The 18,191-nt window shown below is 39.6% G+C and overlaps 1 protein-coding gene across 1 annotated transcript in view; it reads left to right on the forward strand.

Annotated features, from left to right (window-relative positions):
• The first annotated feature begins 523 nt into the window (after nt 1-523).
• The window catches only part of POT1 (protection of telomeres 1), a 74,589-nt gene continuing 56,921 nt past the window's right edge, over nt 524-18,191 (forward strand). Inside the window, exons 1-4 of the mRNA XM_035338247.1 lie at nt 524-656; nt 9,185-9,318; nt 16,255-16,327; nt 17,774-17,859. Coding sequence (XP_035194138.1) covers nt 539-656; nt 9,185-9,318; nt 16,255-16,327; nt 17,774-17,859 — 411 coding nt within the window. The 5' untranslated portion in view covers nt 524-538. The remainder of the gene's footprint in view (nt 657-9,184; nt 9,319-16,254; nt 16,328-17,773; nt 17,860-18,191) is intronic.

An 18,191-nucleotide genomic window follows, 5' to 3' on the forward strand; every position in this document is an offset into this window, starting at 1 on the left:
TGGAAGATTTGTTAGCGTTAGGTTGGAGGTTGGACTCAGTGATCTTGGAGGTCTCTTCCAACCTAGACTATTCTGTGATTCTGTGATAAAACATAAACATTAGTGAATCCCCCTGCAGGAATTCTTGAACATGGATGGATTTAAGTTCCAATTTTTGAAACATCTTTTAAAGTGTAACTGTAATACTTCAGGTGGCTTGATGAAAAACGGATCCAAAAGGGAAAGGGTGAGGATGTTCTGAGGAAAAGATTCAAATGTAGGGAAAGGATAAAATGGTTTATTGCGGGGCTTCGTGAGTCACTATATGAGAAGAAACAACCGAGGGACAGCAGCGGAGGCACGCAGCACTGCCCTCCGCAGTGAGGAAGCCGAGGGAAGGGAGCCAAGGCACGGCTCCCTCGCCATGGAGAAAACTCAAATCCCCCCGCCACCCTTCCCGCCCCGCCCGCCCGCCCCCTCGCGGGCACCAGCTGAGGGCAACGCCTTCACCCCTCCACATAGCGCATGCTCGCACCCCCGCTCCGCGCTACCAGTGCGCATGCGCGGCACTCTACGCATGCGCCCAGTGCGTGCAAGCGAGAAAGCCGGGCGGAAGTGTTTGCGGCTGGCCGGGCGGAAGAGTTGCTCGCTGCTGACGGTGCCGCGTCGGCGTGCAGGTACCGGCGGGGCGCGGAGCGGGGCTCCGAGGGAGCAGGGGGAGGGCGGCGGGCGGCGCCAGGAGGGAACTTGGGGGGCTCTGCTGCTCGGTGCGGCACCGGCCGTCACCGCGGGCAGCTTCCCTCCCTACGTACCCGCTCCCCGTCTCTGCTGCGGAAATTCAGCCCCCGCTTTGGCAAACCCCGTGCTTTAGGGTTTAACACTGTGTGTATATATATACACATATATATATATGTAGTGTGTGTGTATATATATATGCCCTATATATAATGAACATATTCTGTTTTATCTTCTCCTAGTACTACTTAAACTTCTTATGCACTGAGTACACAGAAGACGAAGTTTCAGGTCCTAACACTTCGAAGCCAATACTAAGCTCTTGCTTTTAAACATCTCGGCTTCTTGTGCTTGCTGGATCGCCTCTGAAATAATGACGGGCCACATCGGGAGCAGACCTGCTGCCTTGTTTTCCTGAGCTCTGTTCATATTGCAGCGAGTGGCTGCTTTCTAGAGCTGGAGTGTTGGTTAGGTACATGGCAGCATAAGAATCCATTTTCCTTAGGTCACGTTTGTTTGTTGCTGCATTTAGGCAATCTTATGGGTAGGTTATAATCTGAACTGAATGAAGTAGAGAAGTTAGTATTTATTTATTTTTAAGAACTCTAGTTGTATACTAGTGGTGGTAAAAGCCAGCTCTGTTACAGTGAAAATGGCCTAGGACTTATTGCCAGAGACTTGTACCCGAGAACCTGTACCAGCATTAAGCTGAAGTCAGACGGCCAAGGAGCTAAAATGTGTCACACTTCTGACTTGCTTTTTCCTTTTGTTTTAGTTAGCTGGTGTGTTTTTTTTCCCTCAAGGAACTCAGAGTGACATCACAAGTTATTAGACTGTGTTAAAAAATGTCCAAGCTACATATTTTTATCTTCCTGAGTGTTTATAGAGCCATTTTAACTGATCACATCTATTAGATCCTGATGTTCGTGGTTATTCCTTCATTCTTTATGACATCTTGGTGAGGTTTCTTCACCAGATCTGCGCAACCATGTGTTTATTCTCTGATCTGGGGAATGACTTTCAGTACCTCGCTGCAAGGAGCATCTGCTTTAATAAATAACAGATCTCCTCATGCCTTTGCCTGCTGCAGCTTCCTTACCCCAAAGCAACATTAATGCTCTTTATTGCATTTTTATATGTATGAGATATATCTTGGTTATAGAGAAAGAAATAATCTAAGTTACCTCTTGCTTCCTGGGATTTTTTTTTTTCCTGCTCCTGAGCTGCTAATCTCTTACTAGTTATGGAAGAAAAGTTGTGTACTTGATGAGGATACGTAGGAACAATCCTTAAGTTCTAGCGATAGCGAAGTTAGGAGCCAGTAGTGCATATGTTTGGCTTGAACAAAGGTTAAATATTGGGTGCCTCTGTGTAATCCAGGAAAAAAAGTAATTGTTCTATCCGGTACACTGGATTGATGTACTATTATGTGTGGTAAAACAGATCCAGCTTCAAATTCCCCCCTCAGGAAGTTAATTCTGGAGTCAAGATGGAGAATATCAATGTATTTAGTTTTCAGTCTTGTTCTTTTCAGGACTAATGGCAATTGAATTCTTCAGAGTTGCAGTGTTCAGAGTGTAGTTGTATTGTCTCTAGTATGTCATTTATATTCTGAATGTTGTACTGGAGGTCCTTGAAAGTATGCTAAGTAAGGTTGCAGGTGACACTAAATTGCTAGGAGCTGTTGACTCCAAGGTTGCAGCTGAGCCAGCAGTGTGCCCTGGCAGCCAGGAGGGCCAGCCATACCCTGGGGTGCATCAGGCCCAGCTCTGCTGGGCGAGGGAAGGGATTGTCCTGCTCTGCTCTGCGCTGTGCGGCCTCACCTCGAGTACTGTGTGCAGGTTTGGGTGCCACAGTATGCGAAGGACATGAAACTATTAGTGTCCAAAGGAGGGCTACGAAGGTGGTGAAGGGGGCCTAGAGGGGAAGGCGTGTGAGGAATGGCAGAGGTCCCAGGGTTTATTCAGCCCAGAGCAGGCTGAGGGGAGGCCTCATGGCGGCCTGCAGCTCCCTCACGAGGGGAGCGGAGGGGCAGGCGCTGAGCTCTGCTCTCTGGGGACAGCGACAGGACCCGAGGGAACGGCATGGAGCTGGGACAGGGGAGGGTCAGGCTGGGGGTTAGGGAAAGGTTCTGCACCCAGAGGGTGGTCGGGCACTGGGACAGGCTCCCCAGGGCAGTGGTCACAGCAGTGAGCCTGCCAGAGCTTAAGGAGCACTTGGACAGTGCGTTCAGACACAGGGTCTGATTTTTGGATGGTCCTGTCTGAAGCCAGGAGTTAGTTAGACTTGATTCTTGTGAGTCCCTTCCAGCTCAGAATATTCTATGGTTTATGACTTGTCAATATGAATAAAAAGTGATTATGTTTGTCTTACATCTTATTATTTATAATTTAGGATTCTATTAGAGGCTTAGTTTTTCTGATTAAGTATGTGTTTTGAATCCCCTTTGAAGGGAAGAACAGAATTGTGATTTTTCAGAGAACTAGACATGAAAGACAAATACGTTGGACCCATTCAGCAAATAAATGCAATGGGGAAAAGTCTTGCTTTGTGGTCTCTTCATCTTCTCTTGCTGGAAATGCTTGTTTCTCTTGATCTGGGGTGAAGAAAACAGGACATTAACTGTGATTGTCTTTTACTCTGTTCCTTTTACATTACTTGTTCCTCGTATTTACTTAGAGATATGAGGTCGATGGGTCATCATTCCATTACTAGTGAACTGTATTATTTCTGACTTGCTATCATCTGAAAATTCAGTTGATCTTCATTGAATCTTAGGAATTCTCCTTGCTCAAAAAGAATTGTACAAAAGAATTCAGCAACTTGTATATCCAGAATGTACGTGGAGTGATTCCTGCTTGCAACAAGAGGTTGACTTGACCTGTCTGTCACTGCTAATAAGATGTTTTGCAGTGGTAGAATGTTCCCTGGGGCTTTTGACTATCAAGGCATGTTGGTACCTTTAATTTAACATTGACAGTGTATGAGAACATTTTTGTGTACTAAGCTTGTGACCTACAGCTTTTTGTGCTGAAAATTTGTAGAAACTTTCTACCCCTTTATTATGCTAATTACAGTCTAAAACTTGCTATTTCATGTTGCTTAAAGAGGTGTGGAAGAAGGGAAAACAGCATTGAATTATCTTGATTGTAAGAACAAATTTGCTGTTCATATGTGCCTTTCTTAGGAAAAACATTTATTTTAGTGTTTCCTGTGTCTCACTCCAGTTGTGCTGGTGTTCAGGTCAGCAGTTTTGTATTGTTTGTGGCTTTATGCTGTTGACTACAATTGCAGCTGCAGCTCGTGGTGTTTTAATGATTTTCAATGTGCATTAAGGGATGATACAGCTAATCTGAGAGTTTCAGTCCTGGTATGATTTTTCCAAACACAAATTTAAGACTTTTTTTTTTTTCATTTTTAATTTTAAGCTTGTTTCTGGGGTGTCCTGCAACTAAAAGGAAAAGCTGATTATTTTGATTTCTGTCTAAACCAATGAAAAGACGGAACCTGACAGCTTTTGTTGTACACCAGACAATTTCTTAGCTCCCTAATTTCGTTTTGAGATCTTTACTGTCTTAGGTTGCAAGTGAGAAGAATTAAAGTCCTTTATATTCTTATTAATAGTATTAAAATATAGGAATTTCTTTCCCTTCTTTCTGGACCTCGAGATAGAGGCATGCTGTGATTGCAGTATATTGGTGGAACATGTCCTAATTCCAGAAGAACTAACTTCTAGAATAACTGTTTATTTTTGTTCAAGGGATAACCTTTGATCAGAGCTGCTTCTACTAGGCAATTGTTTTCTGGTGTACTGTGTTATAAGGTGTGTTTTTTTTATACTTTTGGAATACATGTTAATATTCCCTAGATGATTAAGATGGAACTAGTGGGTTGTAATGGCAGAGTAGACTGCTCCCGTCAGAAATATACAGTCTAAAAAAGGAGTAGGTAGAAAATCAGTTATAGGGTAGAGCAGCACAAGCATGTTGATCCCATAGCTGTCTGCAGTTACTTTTCACTTGCTTAAAAAAATGATAGATATCACTTTTTCTAGGTTTGCTTACAAGGTGTAACCTTTTGTATAGTTCTTTGATTAAAATTATTAAGCTGTTTGATTGCTCTATCTCTGTATTTTTGTCACTTTTAGCTGTTGGAAGGCAGTATGTGTTTTTAGTTCACTGCCTACTTCTGTGTGTGTGCTTTGCAGCCATACCGTTTTTCAGCTGTTCAAAGAGTGTCCCGTGATGCTGTCTTACATCCTCCTAGCCCCCTTCCTTGTGAGTAGCTCTGTTTATGCCACTTACAGAATTATTGAGCAGCAGATTCACGTTGGAGTGATTCTTGTCAGTGTTATGCAGACAGCCTTTTGAGAGCAATAGATACTCGACAGACTTACTTTCACTTAACTGCTCTGAAGACAGCACTAAAGATATTCACACCCAGATTTGGGAAGCCAAGGTTTGCGTTACTTCTGTTTTGAAAACTTGCTTATGAAGCTCTTGGAGCTGCATCGTGTGTGTACATATACACCTACACCCATGTCTTTGTGTTTTAATTGCAGAGAACAAAAATCTGGGAACTTCAGTGTTTAGCAGACAAAATACATGACCTTATTTTTGTATGTATAGACTTAAGGTCTGAAAAAAAAAACAGCTTGTTTTCTATTTGTATGTTATTTACATGAATTACCTAATTGTGGGAGTGTATGTTAAGAAAATAGGACATATCCTACTGTATCAACTTGTATATGTCTCTTTTTCAGAAACTTTCCTTTGTAATACTGAACACATGCAGAATATTCATCCCATTGAAATAAATGGTGAAGGCTTTTTTATAAATTAAAGCAAGGGGATCGTAGAATTTGAGGGTAGCCTTCAGAGAGAGCTGAGTTTTTATACGTGAATACCTTTCTTTATTTTGATATGTGGTCTTTGAATTGTAACTTGCTTTTATGTGTCTCTGGGAAAAAACAGCATCATCAACATGGAAACATCTATGTAATTGCTCAAGTACCGTAACAAAGAGAAATTTAAGAAGTGTTAATTCATTATGTTGTATGTCTCCCTAGCTCATTCTGATGTTGCCTGATGAAGAGCAACATTGCTGATTAACTTTGAAGATGACTGTTCCTAGAAGAAATATAGGCCTCTCAGGCTGCTAGAATGTAGTGTAAAGTAGATACTTTTGACTGAAAAGCTTTTTAAGCGTTTTAGTTGCCGTTTTCACTAGAGGCTTCAAATCCTAGTCAGGTAATGATGACGTTGTCTTGGTTTGTGTTTGAAAACTTACAGATAAAGGCATCACTGGTATTGCACAGGACTTGTAAACCCTCGTAGCTCTGTAGCTAAGGCGGTCTACAGAGGGCAAAGCGTGTTCCTCTTTGCACCTGGGTTTTGCCCCTCCTTTAGCTCAAGTGGGAACTGAAACCTGAATTTGGTGCTGTACCTGGCAGCCTTGTAATGAGCCTCTTTTGTCATCTTCTGAATGATACAAAGCCCCCTTGTTTCATGGGCACTGGGGAGGAAGTTACAGAGGAAGAAGTTGCTGGCTGGCATTTGTTGCAAAGTAGGGGAATGTATTTTGTGAGTGAGTGAGAGGCATGGTGCTGTGGCCTTGTCACTCTAATGTTACTGAGTCTTCTGAGCTCAAGTGGATGCTTAGCTGTCTGAAGTAGATGTGGGACTGATTTTCAAAGTCTAAGCTACAGATTTAAATTAGACACTCAAATCAGGCAGTAGTTTTTTTCCCGCGAGATACCATAGTTATCAGACTCTATGATGTATTTTGCTTTTAAATGCATGCTTCATTTCTTAGATGCAATAGGAAACTAGAAGAATGCGGAGGCTGTTTTGTTATTATTGCATTCTTAAATGATAGGGAAAAAAAGCTGATGTTGCTAGTGAAGAGTTAACTACTGTTTTACAAATTGTCTGTTAGACAAGAATAAGCTGCTCGAGAGTTTCCTCAGGAAGGAGAAAGAACGGAGCCACTCAGTACTACAGAGATAGTAAGTGGAATCAGATAGCTTTGGGTAATGGCATGACAGTAAGGTGAAGAACCTGTTTTTTTCTTTATTTTAAAGAATATCTATAATGTCTCTGAGTGTTTGCTCCTGTATTCATTGGCTTATGTTTACAATTTACCATCTACTGGTCTTTCCCCTCAGGAAATGTGCAACTTTGCTACAATAGACTCTTCTCCCTCTCTCCCATTCTTATTATTATAACGTCACCAAGAATTTGTTTAATCGACTTCAAGCACAGTGAGAACAAACAATAGAAGCCGAAGTCATACATTTCCTAGCTTTTTTTCTTGCAGTTCTTATAAATGAAGATACAACTCAATCTGAATTTTGTAATATTTCTAAAAGGCAAGTAAACAGCGCTGGGTGCGCAGAGTCTACGCTCTATCAACATGCGCACATAGCCGTCGAATTTTCTAAACACATAGAACGTTACTTTTACATATTCATGACAATCCCAAGTATGCCTATACATACGTATGACCTATCCAGCTTTGTATTATAATTAGTATTTTCACAAACTCTCATTTTGGCGCCTGCTTAGTGTCTCTTGGCGGTGGCGTTGGGGGTCGTGGGGATGAAGGCTCACGGTTCCCCCTCACCGCCAGCAACCTTTTGTTCCTGCGCAGCCCCCGCGGGTTCCCGGGTCTCGTCCAGGTTGCAGGGGCGGCCCCGAGCGGCTCCCTCTTCGGCCCATGCTCTGCCCTCCACAAGGTTCCCGAAAGCAACAAACGGTGATCGACACCAAGCCCTGCGAGGCCGTCTTTTACCGCGTTTCGTTAACCCCTGAAACTACACTAATAATACGTTTGTTATATAACATTAAACAACAAATTTTAACAGTTTCAGTCAGCAAACCCCCAGCAACTTCCATGCCTTAACGCATGGAAGCAACCCGAGACGGCAAGGTGTCTCCTTAATCATTCTTCTTTGTTCCCTCTAAACTCTTCACATTCCTGATGGCCTCATCGTTAAAAGTCTGATGTTATCACCAACCATGGGGCTTGTCGACCCTCATGGCCACACTCCCACATCTCCCCCTTTTTTATTAATATCAACCATCTTGACACGAATTACTACTCCATACACACAATTACTACTCCAACACAGTGCAGTGTTTAGCATTTGTAGAGGCCTATCTTAACATCTTACTATTTTTTTCTTTAAAAAATGTTCAATGTATCGAGTAAAGTCTCAATATATAAAGCATATATATATAAGCATATATATGTTTAATATAATATATATAATATATACAAGCATATTATGTTTACCTTAGGTTGAAGCGGCAGATACTTTATTTTGAAGTAGTCAAAGTGTATTATACTGAATGTAGTGACTGTTTACTTACAACCTATGCTGAGGAAGGGGTCTCTTCATTATGAAATTCAATATGTGTATGTGGCCCATATGATAAGCCACATACAAGGTAGAAGTTTTTAATGTAAGATGAGTCTTATTTCAGAAGGTGTGGAGATTGGCTTACATGACTGCTTTGACTATATTCTTCCCTTAGGAAGTGTTATCCCACGTGTTGGTGGTGCCTTCCAAGAGCACCAGGCATGGTTCTGGAGACCTGAGGAGGCTGGTACAATTAATGCCACTGATCATGGCTTCACACATTGGAGTCAGTGTAGGTAATAGTTGTTGGGGCAGCCCAATCAGCTGCCCTGATTTGGGCAGCCACATAGATAGGATTGGTCAGCTCAGGGATCTGCTGTGTGTGTGGCTGTCATTAACAGCTCTCCATTATTATAAGGACCTTTTATTTCTTCTGGTGGACTTCTGTGCTTGCTATGAAGAGCTTGGTAAGCATAGTCAGTTAACATGTGATGGCTTAGCTATTTTCAGATCCTAAATCTTGCAGGTTGTTTGTTTGTTTTAATTTTGGGAGAGGATCGAGGGAGAAGGAACTCTTGCCAGTTGCACAAACTGCTTTGAAAATCAGTCATGCAAACATAATGCGTCTCCTGTGCATCTTCTTCTCTATATTGCTGATGTACTGTTACTGATCCAGCTGTAGTTGCACTTTTGCTTTTCACTTGGCAACAAGATTCTGGTTTGGCTTTGCCATTCAAAGACCATCTTTGTTTTCTAGTGTGTATTTCTATACATAAAGTGTTCGTACTGTTTATCTTTTACATTCACCAGTTGTTTTTAATCATGTATAAAGCAGTATTTTGTTGCCATTTCCAGCACAAGGAAATGTTTTCCAAATAAAAAAAGTTATAATGGAGGTCTATCACCAAGTAAATGTTATGTTCAGTCTTCCTAATGTTCATGGTACTGAGAGATGAAGCCAATCACTCTGAAGATTTTTAGTCTTACATAATAAAACAATCATGTTATGAAATAGATTTTCCCCTTCTGAATAAATTGTATCTTCTAGCATCTTTTAGTTTGAATAAACAGAGTAACTTCAGGAGTCTGTTTCTCATTTTTGTTTAGATAAAGCAACTATGCCTGTTCAACTGCTGAAGATCATTAAAGGAAAATCTGAGCCTCCACTACCAAGCCACTTGCAGAGGGAGGATTTAAAACATTTGCACGCAGGCTTAGATCATACCAACAAATACTTCCAGGTAACTTACTGACAAACAAGTTTTGCTTTGAAATAGTCCCTGCTTTATTTATAAGGGTGACTCGCAGAAAACTGACTCCACAATCATTAAGATTGCAAAGTAGGTATGTTTGTTCAGCGCTGGGCAGCACGGGGGGGGGGTAGTCCCACCAAAGTCATGCGCCCCTAATGCGGCAACTTGCTTTGCTTATATACAGTAAAAAGTTACCTATGCATGAAGTTTCCCAGAACATCTAAACATATGCATAACCTGTTCCTGCTTAGTATTAAGATTAGCTCCATGAAGTCATTTCCATAAAATCCTACCATCTGTGCTTGCGCAGTGCCTTCTGGTGGTGGGCACTGAGGGTCCTGTTATCTCGAGGCCTTGCATGTTTGATATTCTTTATCTTGTCCTTTTAAAAACAATCCTCCTTATCTCTGAGCCCTTGGTCACAGTCCGAACCATAAGGTTGGTTTGATCTGGTTCTTGGGGCTCCAGGGGCTCATCTGGAGGCCTAAGCGCAGCACAGGCCCAGTACATTGCAAATGCAGCACATATTAAGCAATGAGTGTTGTCTATATATTTATTCTTAATCAGTCATTCTCTAATCTCTAATCCCATGTTTCAAGGGGTCTACATGTTTTGATTTCAGTTTGTGACTTACTGATGCTATATGTTTATGTACATATGTTGCATAGCTTCAAGTTAATGCAGAATTATGCTGCTGCTGAATTTAGCTGCATTGTTGTTATTGATTCCATTGGTCTGCAGTTCTGCCCCTTCCTCTTGCATAGGCAGGTTTAAATTTTGTAAGAGGTTTTCTTACATATTTAAATGTGTATTTATATATATATTTCTTTAATATATTTTTCTTTATGTACCCTTATAAAAATGCTTCAGTATGCAGAAGACTGTGCTGAAAATTAAAGGTTTGACGGAGGTTGTATATTTTTTAAATAGTAATGAGCAGCACCGTCCTGCTAAAGATCAGATTTCTCAGTGATGCATTTTGAAACAGTTTTTCTTTCTTGTATGAAGCAGTTCAGTAGCCAGTTTTATGAAAAGAGATCTCTGGCAACTATATGCATCAAGATGTGATTATTTTTTTTAATCATTATTGTTATAAATGAGGATACGACTCAGTCTGAATTTAGTAATATTTCTAAAAGGCAAGTAAACAGCACTGAGTGCATGGGGAGTCTACGCTCTACCAACACGCACACACAACTATTGAACTTTATACAGAACATTGCTTTTACAAATTCATAAGAAACCTGCGTACACCTATACATATGTACAATCAGAAAAGGTATCAGTTGAAACATAAACATGGCATAATTTTCCCGAATTCTGGCAAGTGTTTAACAAACAGTCCTTTAAGTCTATTAATGTCCATGGCTGGGGGAGCATAGTTGGAGATGGTAATCCTGGTTGAAGTGCTCCCATATCTTCCATGACTTCACTAATTTTTCTCAGACCATGTAACAGTCTCCATTTTCCATTCCTTTTCTTGATTACAAACACTGGAGAATTCCAGGGATAGTTGTCGGAACACTGTCTCGCTTTAACTTGTTAAGCAACTTGGCCTTCGGGCCTTATGTATCCGATTCCTCCCGGATCGAAGGGAAACAGATCCGGCTCCTGTTCAGGGCCTATAGGGCCTTGACCAACAGGAACGTCCAGGTCACCAGGGGGCTTAACAGCAGAGGCCTGCAATGGCAATAGCGGCGGCGACGGGGGGGGGGGGGGGGGGGGCGGTGGGTAGAAAAAAGATGTGTGGATGAGCCTGCAGCTCCCTCATTGTCTGGCAAACCACACGTTTTTGATTGTGGTCCCACATGGCTCTTTAAGGCCTCAGAGACTGCTTGCCAGGTGCCAAGCAATCCCACCGCAACCTTGTCGTTTTTAGTAGCAGAGTCCCACACCTTGACCTCAGTTTGGTCCCACGTTTCAGGATCATAAACTTTCTGATTGTTAATAAAGGGAATAAGCTGTAAGGTTACCAGGACAGTTGTTGTTTATAAGTACATACGATTCCCCATAATGCGCAACTGCTCACCTTTGGCCAGCGAGGGGCAGTTGTGTGTGTGGGTCCACTTCTCTCAGCTTGAGCTTCTTTCCAGCTCCGGTGTGCCTGTTTCCATCAACTTTTTATACGAGCTTCTTTGAGCGGTTTGCTGTGTTTGGCCGAACCTATCTTCCTTCATGAGGCGATCAATGTCCCTGTGCCTGTCCTGGTCCCTGTTCTGCTAGCCTGTCCTTATACATTCCTTTTTTTCTACTTCTTTATTGATAACATAATTATAACGTGTTGCATTGCCATCTTGAGGACAGGCTTCCTTCTTATACCCTTTGCCCCACAGCAGTTATTTTCCACCAACTGTTCATTGGTCAAAAACTTTGTCTGGCAACCAGCAAACCCCCAGCAACTTCCATGCCTTAGCGGCTGGAGAACAAGCAACCCGAGACTGCGAGGTGTCTCCTTAATCACCCCTCTTTGTTCCCTCCAAACTCTTCACATTCCTGATGGCCTCATCGTTAAGAGTCTGATGTTATCACCAACCATGGGGCTTGTCGACCCCCATGGCCACACTCCCACATCTTCCCCTTCTTTATTAATATCAACCATCTTCTTGACACGAATTATTACTCCATATATCACATTATCAACTGTGTGTTATATATTCTCCAGGACTCCCAAATATATTCCGGTATATATTTGAAGTACAGTCCTAGTGTACTAGTGTAATTCAGCAATACATTTTTTCATTCCTAAACCACGTATACTCTGTAAAATGCAGTGCCAATTCTTGAGGGTTTTCTTTTTTTTTTAACCTGTTTATTTTTTGTGTGTGTGTGCATGGTGCTGAAAATCCTGTTTACTATCCCTGGCATTTAAGAGGCTAGAAATCAGCATCATCCCAGGCTTGCTTTCTGACTGTTAAAAATAAAAGCAAATTATGGAGAAAACCTTAGGTGGCTTGCATCCTTAATTGATGCAAATGTTTTAAAAGTATGAACGGAAGTGATATAATGATTTTCTGCATCCAAACGTTTTGCTTCCCCACCTGTATATTCCCAGTTCCAGCGTTAGTGCTCATCTGACTCTGTGATGACTCAGTTGAGAGAAATAAAATGGCAGGAAACTATCCGTATTACCAGGGTAGTTTTCAGCTGCTCTTCTTCCCTGGACTGGTTCATTCTGGTGTCAAGGAGATGCCAGAAGTAAAGCAGAATGGACCAAATCTGCCCTTTTTGGAAGTAGACTACTAGAGTCATAGGAGGTGATTTGATGACATAAATGAGGGAGAATGACCCCTTAGGTCTTGTAAATGAACAAATGGAATTATCAATATCCAGTGCTGCTTCTAAGCAGGGTCTTTATTCCTCAGGGTGTAGCTTTCTCTCCCCATGCACCTGCAGGGCATATAGGCTTTTCTGCTTTTAAAGAGCTATTTCTGCAAGCACCCTCTGACACTGAAGAACAGGTATTCTTGTTCGTTCACAAAGGAAATGCTGAAGCAGACGGAAGCAGATTCTGAATTAGAAAAGGTTTCTGCCAAAGCAAATGTTTCCAGTAGGAAAGCAAGATGATTATTAACATACTATGATTTAAAGCATACATGTAGTTTTATAGCTAATTGCTGAAAGCGTACAGAATCTTTCTCAGAATTTTGCCTTATATTAAGAAAACTGCATGCTGCTGCCAACATGGATTAGTAGGTGACTAAAACAGCTTGGCATAAAACCAGTACAACTGGAGAACTGATAAAGCTTGTGCTAATGCAGCATTAAAAATGTTGGAGAATCCAGTTCCACAGACTGAACTTGAAGGAAATGTTAGACTGCACTGATGTTAGGTTATCATAGTGGTGGCTGCCAAAAGTCAGGTCATGCTTTGAGAAAGAAGGGCAGGGGAGGATTTTATGAAGTGTTTTCCTTTCGTTCTTCTGAAACTTTTGTTTCTAGCATCCCTCTGAAGAATATAAAGTTTAATTTAAATTTATGTTCCCCATTAAATGTGGGAACACAGCACAACGAAAGTCCATACATCCTCAGTCAGGCTGTGCCCTGACTGAACCTGATGCCTTGGACTTTGTCAGCTGAACCAAACCTGAAAAATGTGCTGTGATGTCCCAAAGCACTGTTGCTACTGCCAACTCAGCTCTGGGATCAGACTCTGAGGATCTAGACTGGCAAGGAGGGAGTCAGATTCACAAGATGAATTGCACAAAGACAGTCTGAGGGTGAGTCAAGTAGTAGATGAAATGGGGAGGCTCTTGGAAGTTTATCTATGGTCTTGGTGTGCAGTGTAGGATTTGTGGGGAAAGAGTGACTTGGAGCAGGTTTTGTGAAAATTTGGAGCCCAAGAGTTTTAGGTACATTGAGAAACAGTGAGTAGTATTTCTGATGAGAAAGAGGATTAGAGAGTAGGTGTTTGGGATACCAAGGAAAGTAGTGGGGGCATGTTATTCTAGTGAAGATTGGGGTCCCAAAATCTGAGAAACCATTTGAAGGTAGTGGGTTGTAGAAGGAAACAGGGAAAGTAAAAATAGTCAGAAATCAGAGTCCCTATCTCATAAATGTAGTGTGTTCTTCAAATAGTATTTGTGTGGATTGAAATTTATTTAATAAGAAACAATACAGGTGAATATAATGTTCTAGAGGTGACTGCTTTATTAAAAATAATTCATTATAAGAACATATCTATATAATTTGTTTTACTCATTAATACAGTTCAAGATAAACAGTCGAGGAAAAAATATATATACTACTTGCAATTTTAAACAAAGTTGTGATTCTTGTAAATGATTGGAATAAGTATTCACTGACAGATGTTAAAACATTCTACAGATGTTGATTGTTAAAATATGTATTGATACTTCAGTCCCAAATAGGAGTTTAACTGCTAAAAACATAGATTTTTGACCTTTGTTTTGATTTAAAGAATGAAGTCAAAATTTCTTCTAAGTGACGAAATATTCTTTATTGACAGCGCTGGATGCACGGGGGATCCTTCCACCTAACATGCATACCCGAAGTGACAAACTATCCCCTATTTATGCAGCAAAACTACGAATATTCAATTAACGCCTATACATATTCATTACCTAAACCTGCCTACTCACGCTTCTTATGCTAATTAGCTTATCAGTCCTTTGCACTTGCACAGATTCTTCCAAGAATTGTGGGCAGGGGTCTCATGGACATGGGCAGTGGTCCTTGGGAGGAAGGCCGTATGTCTTCCTCATAGTATACTTTTCACCCCATCTTCTTGCGCACGCTCTCTGCGGTCTTGGTCACGGTCCAAATCCCAAAGCTAGCTCGATCCGGTTCTCCAAGGCCTAAAGACTCTTCCTTATCTGAGGTATGACACTCTTTCTGATCTTCCAAGGTCTTCTCTTCCTTGTCTGAGATCCAGCACATATGGCATCCTTAGCTTAAACAGTCCTTCTTATCAGTTCCTTTCCTCCCCAGTTCCTTTCCTCTCAGGGGCAGTAAATAATATATTGCGAGCTCAGCAGTAAATATCACGTGATTGATTAATCACTCATTATCTCCCTTTTTCCTATTCCTGTGTTTCAGTTTTGGTCTAAATGAAGTATTACTGTTGTCTTCGAAGTAATAAAAATATGGTAAATATTTAAGTACAATTCAATATAGCTTTTTTAGTGTAATAAACTCTGCATCAGGTTGGAAAAGGAGGATTTATGGATGTTAAATAGTTCTTTATAAAGCAGTAAAAAGTTCACTTGTATTTGGACTCCTCCATTAATGTGTTGTTGTAGGACTAATTTTGCTCTGAAAAGCATCTATAATAACAATTCAGTGCTGTATATTTTATTCTAATTTGGTTTGCGAGGTGTTTACTAACATTTAAATCAAGTTTCCTAAAGAACGTGTGTGTTATAACATCAGAGATTTAACCTGACTGTCCTTAATGTTGCTTTTGTGTATTTATAGATGATTGCCTCTGCTTCGTCTTTACAACAACCCTTTTATTTATTTATTTTTTACTGTGCTGTTTTATTGTTCTCTTAAATGCTTCATAGACTCGGTTTTCAAATTCCTGAACCACTTTCTATGCTTTTATCCCTGAAAAGGACAGTATTTTACCTACCTTAATGTGTAGGAATACATTTGATTAACATTTTCGTTAATGTTGAAGAAGAAGCATTACTGATGAGTTGCCATGTTTCTGAAACAAAAAAATAAACAGAAATTGTTCCAAGATGTTAACCTACATAAAATAGCAGTTTTTTTGCTTCAGTGTAACTTGGAGGTTTATTATAATAATACATTAATATGTATCATACATACAATAAAATATTTCGTATCTAATAGAAACACTTTGAATCTTTTAGAGCATACTATTGATGATTTTTTTATATTGCTGCAGTTTCCAGGCTTTGTGATGGTGTTTTGTAATCCCAGCTATACATTTTTTTATTTCCACAGATAATTTATCTTCTCAACTATGTTTGTGTTTTTATATTTCTGTTGTAACCTTTGTCCAGTAATTTTTGAGGAATTGCTTTATCTTTTAACATTTTGATTGCCCTACCCATTTTAGCTACATTTTAGCCTTTGTGATGTTAGTGTAAGTAATAGTAAAAGTTTACTTCCATATCTATTATTCCATTGTGCAGTCTAAGCTTACCACCACCTAGTCTATAGCATCCAAGTAGTTTTGACCTATACTATTTCATGCATGGAATTTCCATTATATCCCAAGAATATTGCTCTTATTGAACAAGGTTTTTTTTTTTTTTTTTTTTTTTAAAATTTAGATGGTATTTTGCTCTTATTTTTATTTCTACCTTTTCTTCTTTTACCTCATAGAGATTTTAGCTGTAAAATTTCAGATTTCAGTGTTTCAGTAACATACAGGTATATAGTTCTAGTTTATATATATGTGTGTGTGTGTATATATATTTATTTTTTATTTTTTAGGGAGTTGTTATTCTTTCCTACCCACTAACAAAACTCGGAGATGGGACAGACTTTTTCAAGATTGTTCTTCAAGGTACTCCATTTGCTTTTTTTTTTTCCCTGAACTTCTCAACGCTTTTTTTTTTGACATCATGCTATTACACCGCTAGTACCTGCTTTGTGTCCAGATAATGTTAGACTTGAAATAATGTCAAGAAATGTTAATTCCCCCCACAAGTGGATTATTTTAAACTTATAGCATGTAAGTTACCTGTGAGCGATATGGTCTCTGTATTTTTCAGTAGACTTTTTGTTGCAGAATCTTTTAAAATACTGTTCTGGAAATTCATTAGCCATGGGTACAGTTTTAATAGAGTATTTTTAAGCTTCTTATCATAAAGAAGGACTAAGAAATATATACACTTAATTGTCCAGTATATACTATGTCAGTGCATGTTTAATATAGCTCGGTATGTTGGCTAGCAGAAGATATATGTATTGTATTGTTTTAAACTAAGCGGTTCAAAGAAAGATTTTCAGCTCATTACTCAGGTATTCAAATATCAGTAGGTACATTGCTGTGTTGGAAGACTTAAGTTATTCATCATGTAATAAATGGTAGCTTAAAAAAAATCTCTCCTTCTTAAGTCCAAAGCTTATCTTTCCTTCCTATCAGGAAGTAGAAGGATGTCGTTAGTCAGGAGTCCAAAGTAATGTTGGACTTCCCATTTCTTTCAACTTCCTTCTCACCTCCTTCCTTGCATTTGTTAGGGAATTACCACTTGTTCCTGTTGAACCTTCTTGATTCTACAAATTCTGTGACTATGACCAAAGTGCAGGCTAGGGGGGTGCAGATCCTACCTGGTGGTGCTGCTTGTGATTAGTGTTACCAGAGGTGAATGACGTTGATGGGACTGGAGGCATTTCCCCTGCTGGCTTCAGAGTTTCCAAGGATAGAAGCAAAACTTCACGAGTCTTGTTAATTTCAAATGACTGCTCAAGAAGGCATGTTCTCCAGGACATCAAAAAATAAACTTGCACATCTAAATCATTAGTGTTGTTTCTGTAACAATAACAGCTAGGAAAATCTTCTAAAATAACAACTGGATTTCTGCTTTGGTCCTCTTGGCAGATTACTTACTTGATATGCATATGTCCTGCAGGATCATCTCTATTTAATCTAGTTCTGTAGTTTTGTGTTAATGCAAAGAAAATCAAATGTGACTAGTTAATATTTCCTTTCTAATATTATGCACTGAATTGTTCAAGTGGAAATCTGTGTCATTTCTGGTTAATGTACACTGATGCAGAATATATACCCATATAAAATGGCCATCTAATAAAGAATATTTTACTGATTTACTTACAGTTAGCACACACAAACAGTTTAACAGCTATTTTAAATGATTTTCTGCTTGTAAATAAATTGAAATGAAGTGTTAAGCTCTGAAGATGAATTTATTTTGGAAACGTCTTCCTGTTACAGTTTTGCTTTGAAGAATTTATGGTAATTGGATTTTTTCTTTTCTTTTTCCTCTAGATAACTCGTGTGCAAGGATCGACAGTATCAATATTTTAATATATGGAAAAATGGCAGATGATTGTGCACAAGTTATACGTAATGGGGTAAAATATTTTTTTTCTTATTTTAGGGGTTGTTTTCCACAGATCTATGTTGCTTTCTTATTTTCTCTTTGTATAGCTATCACCAAAATTAGAAATAGTCTGTTTAGTCAGTTCAAATCTATAAATACAAACTATAAAAAAGTATTTGCTTGTATAAATTCATTTGGACAATAACATTGAAATAAAACAGTTCTCTTTATTTTTCAGTGCAGTTTCCTTTACTTAACAAGTAAAGTATCACGAATGTTGGATGTTCATAAGTTAAAAGTCTATTGCAAATTGATTTAAGATAATTACACTAAAAGCTTTTTTTTAATAACTCAAAACTGCAT

Source organism: Oxyura jamaicensis, chromosome 1, assembly GCF_011077185.1.
Source record: "Oxyura jamaicensis isolate SHBP4307 breed ruddy duck chromosome 1, BPBGC_Ojam_1.0, whole genome shotgun sequence".
NCBI lineage: Eukaryota > Metazoa > Chordata > Aves > Anseriformes > Anatidae > Oxyura > Oxyura jamaicensis.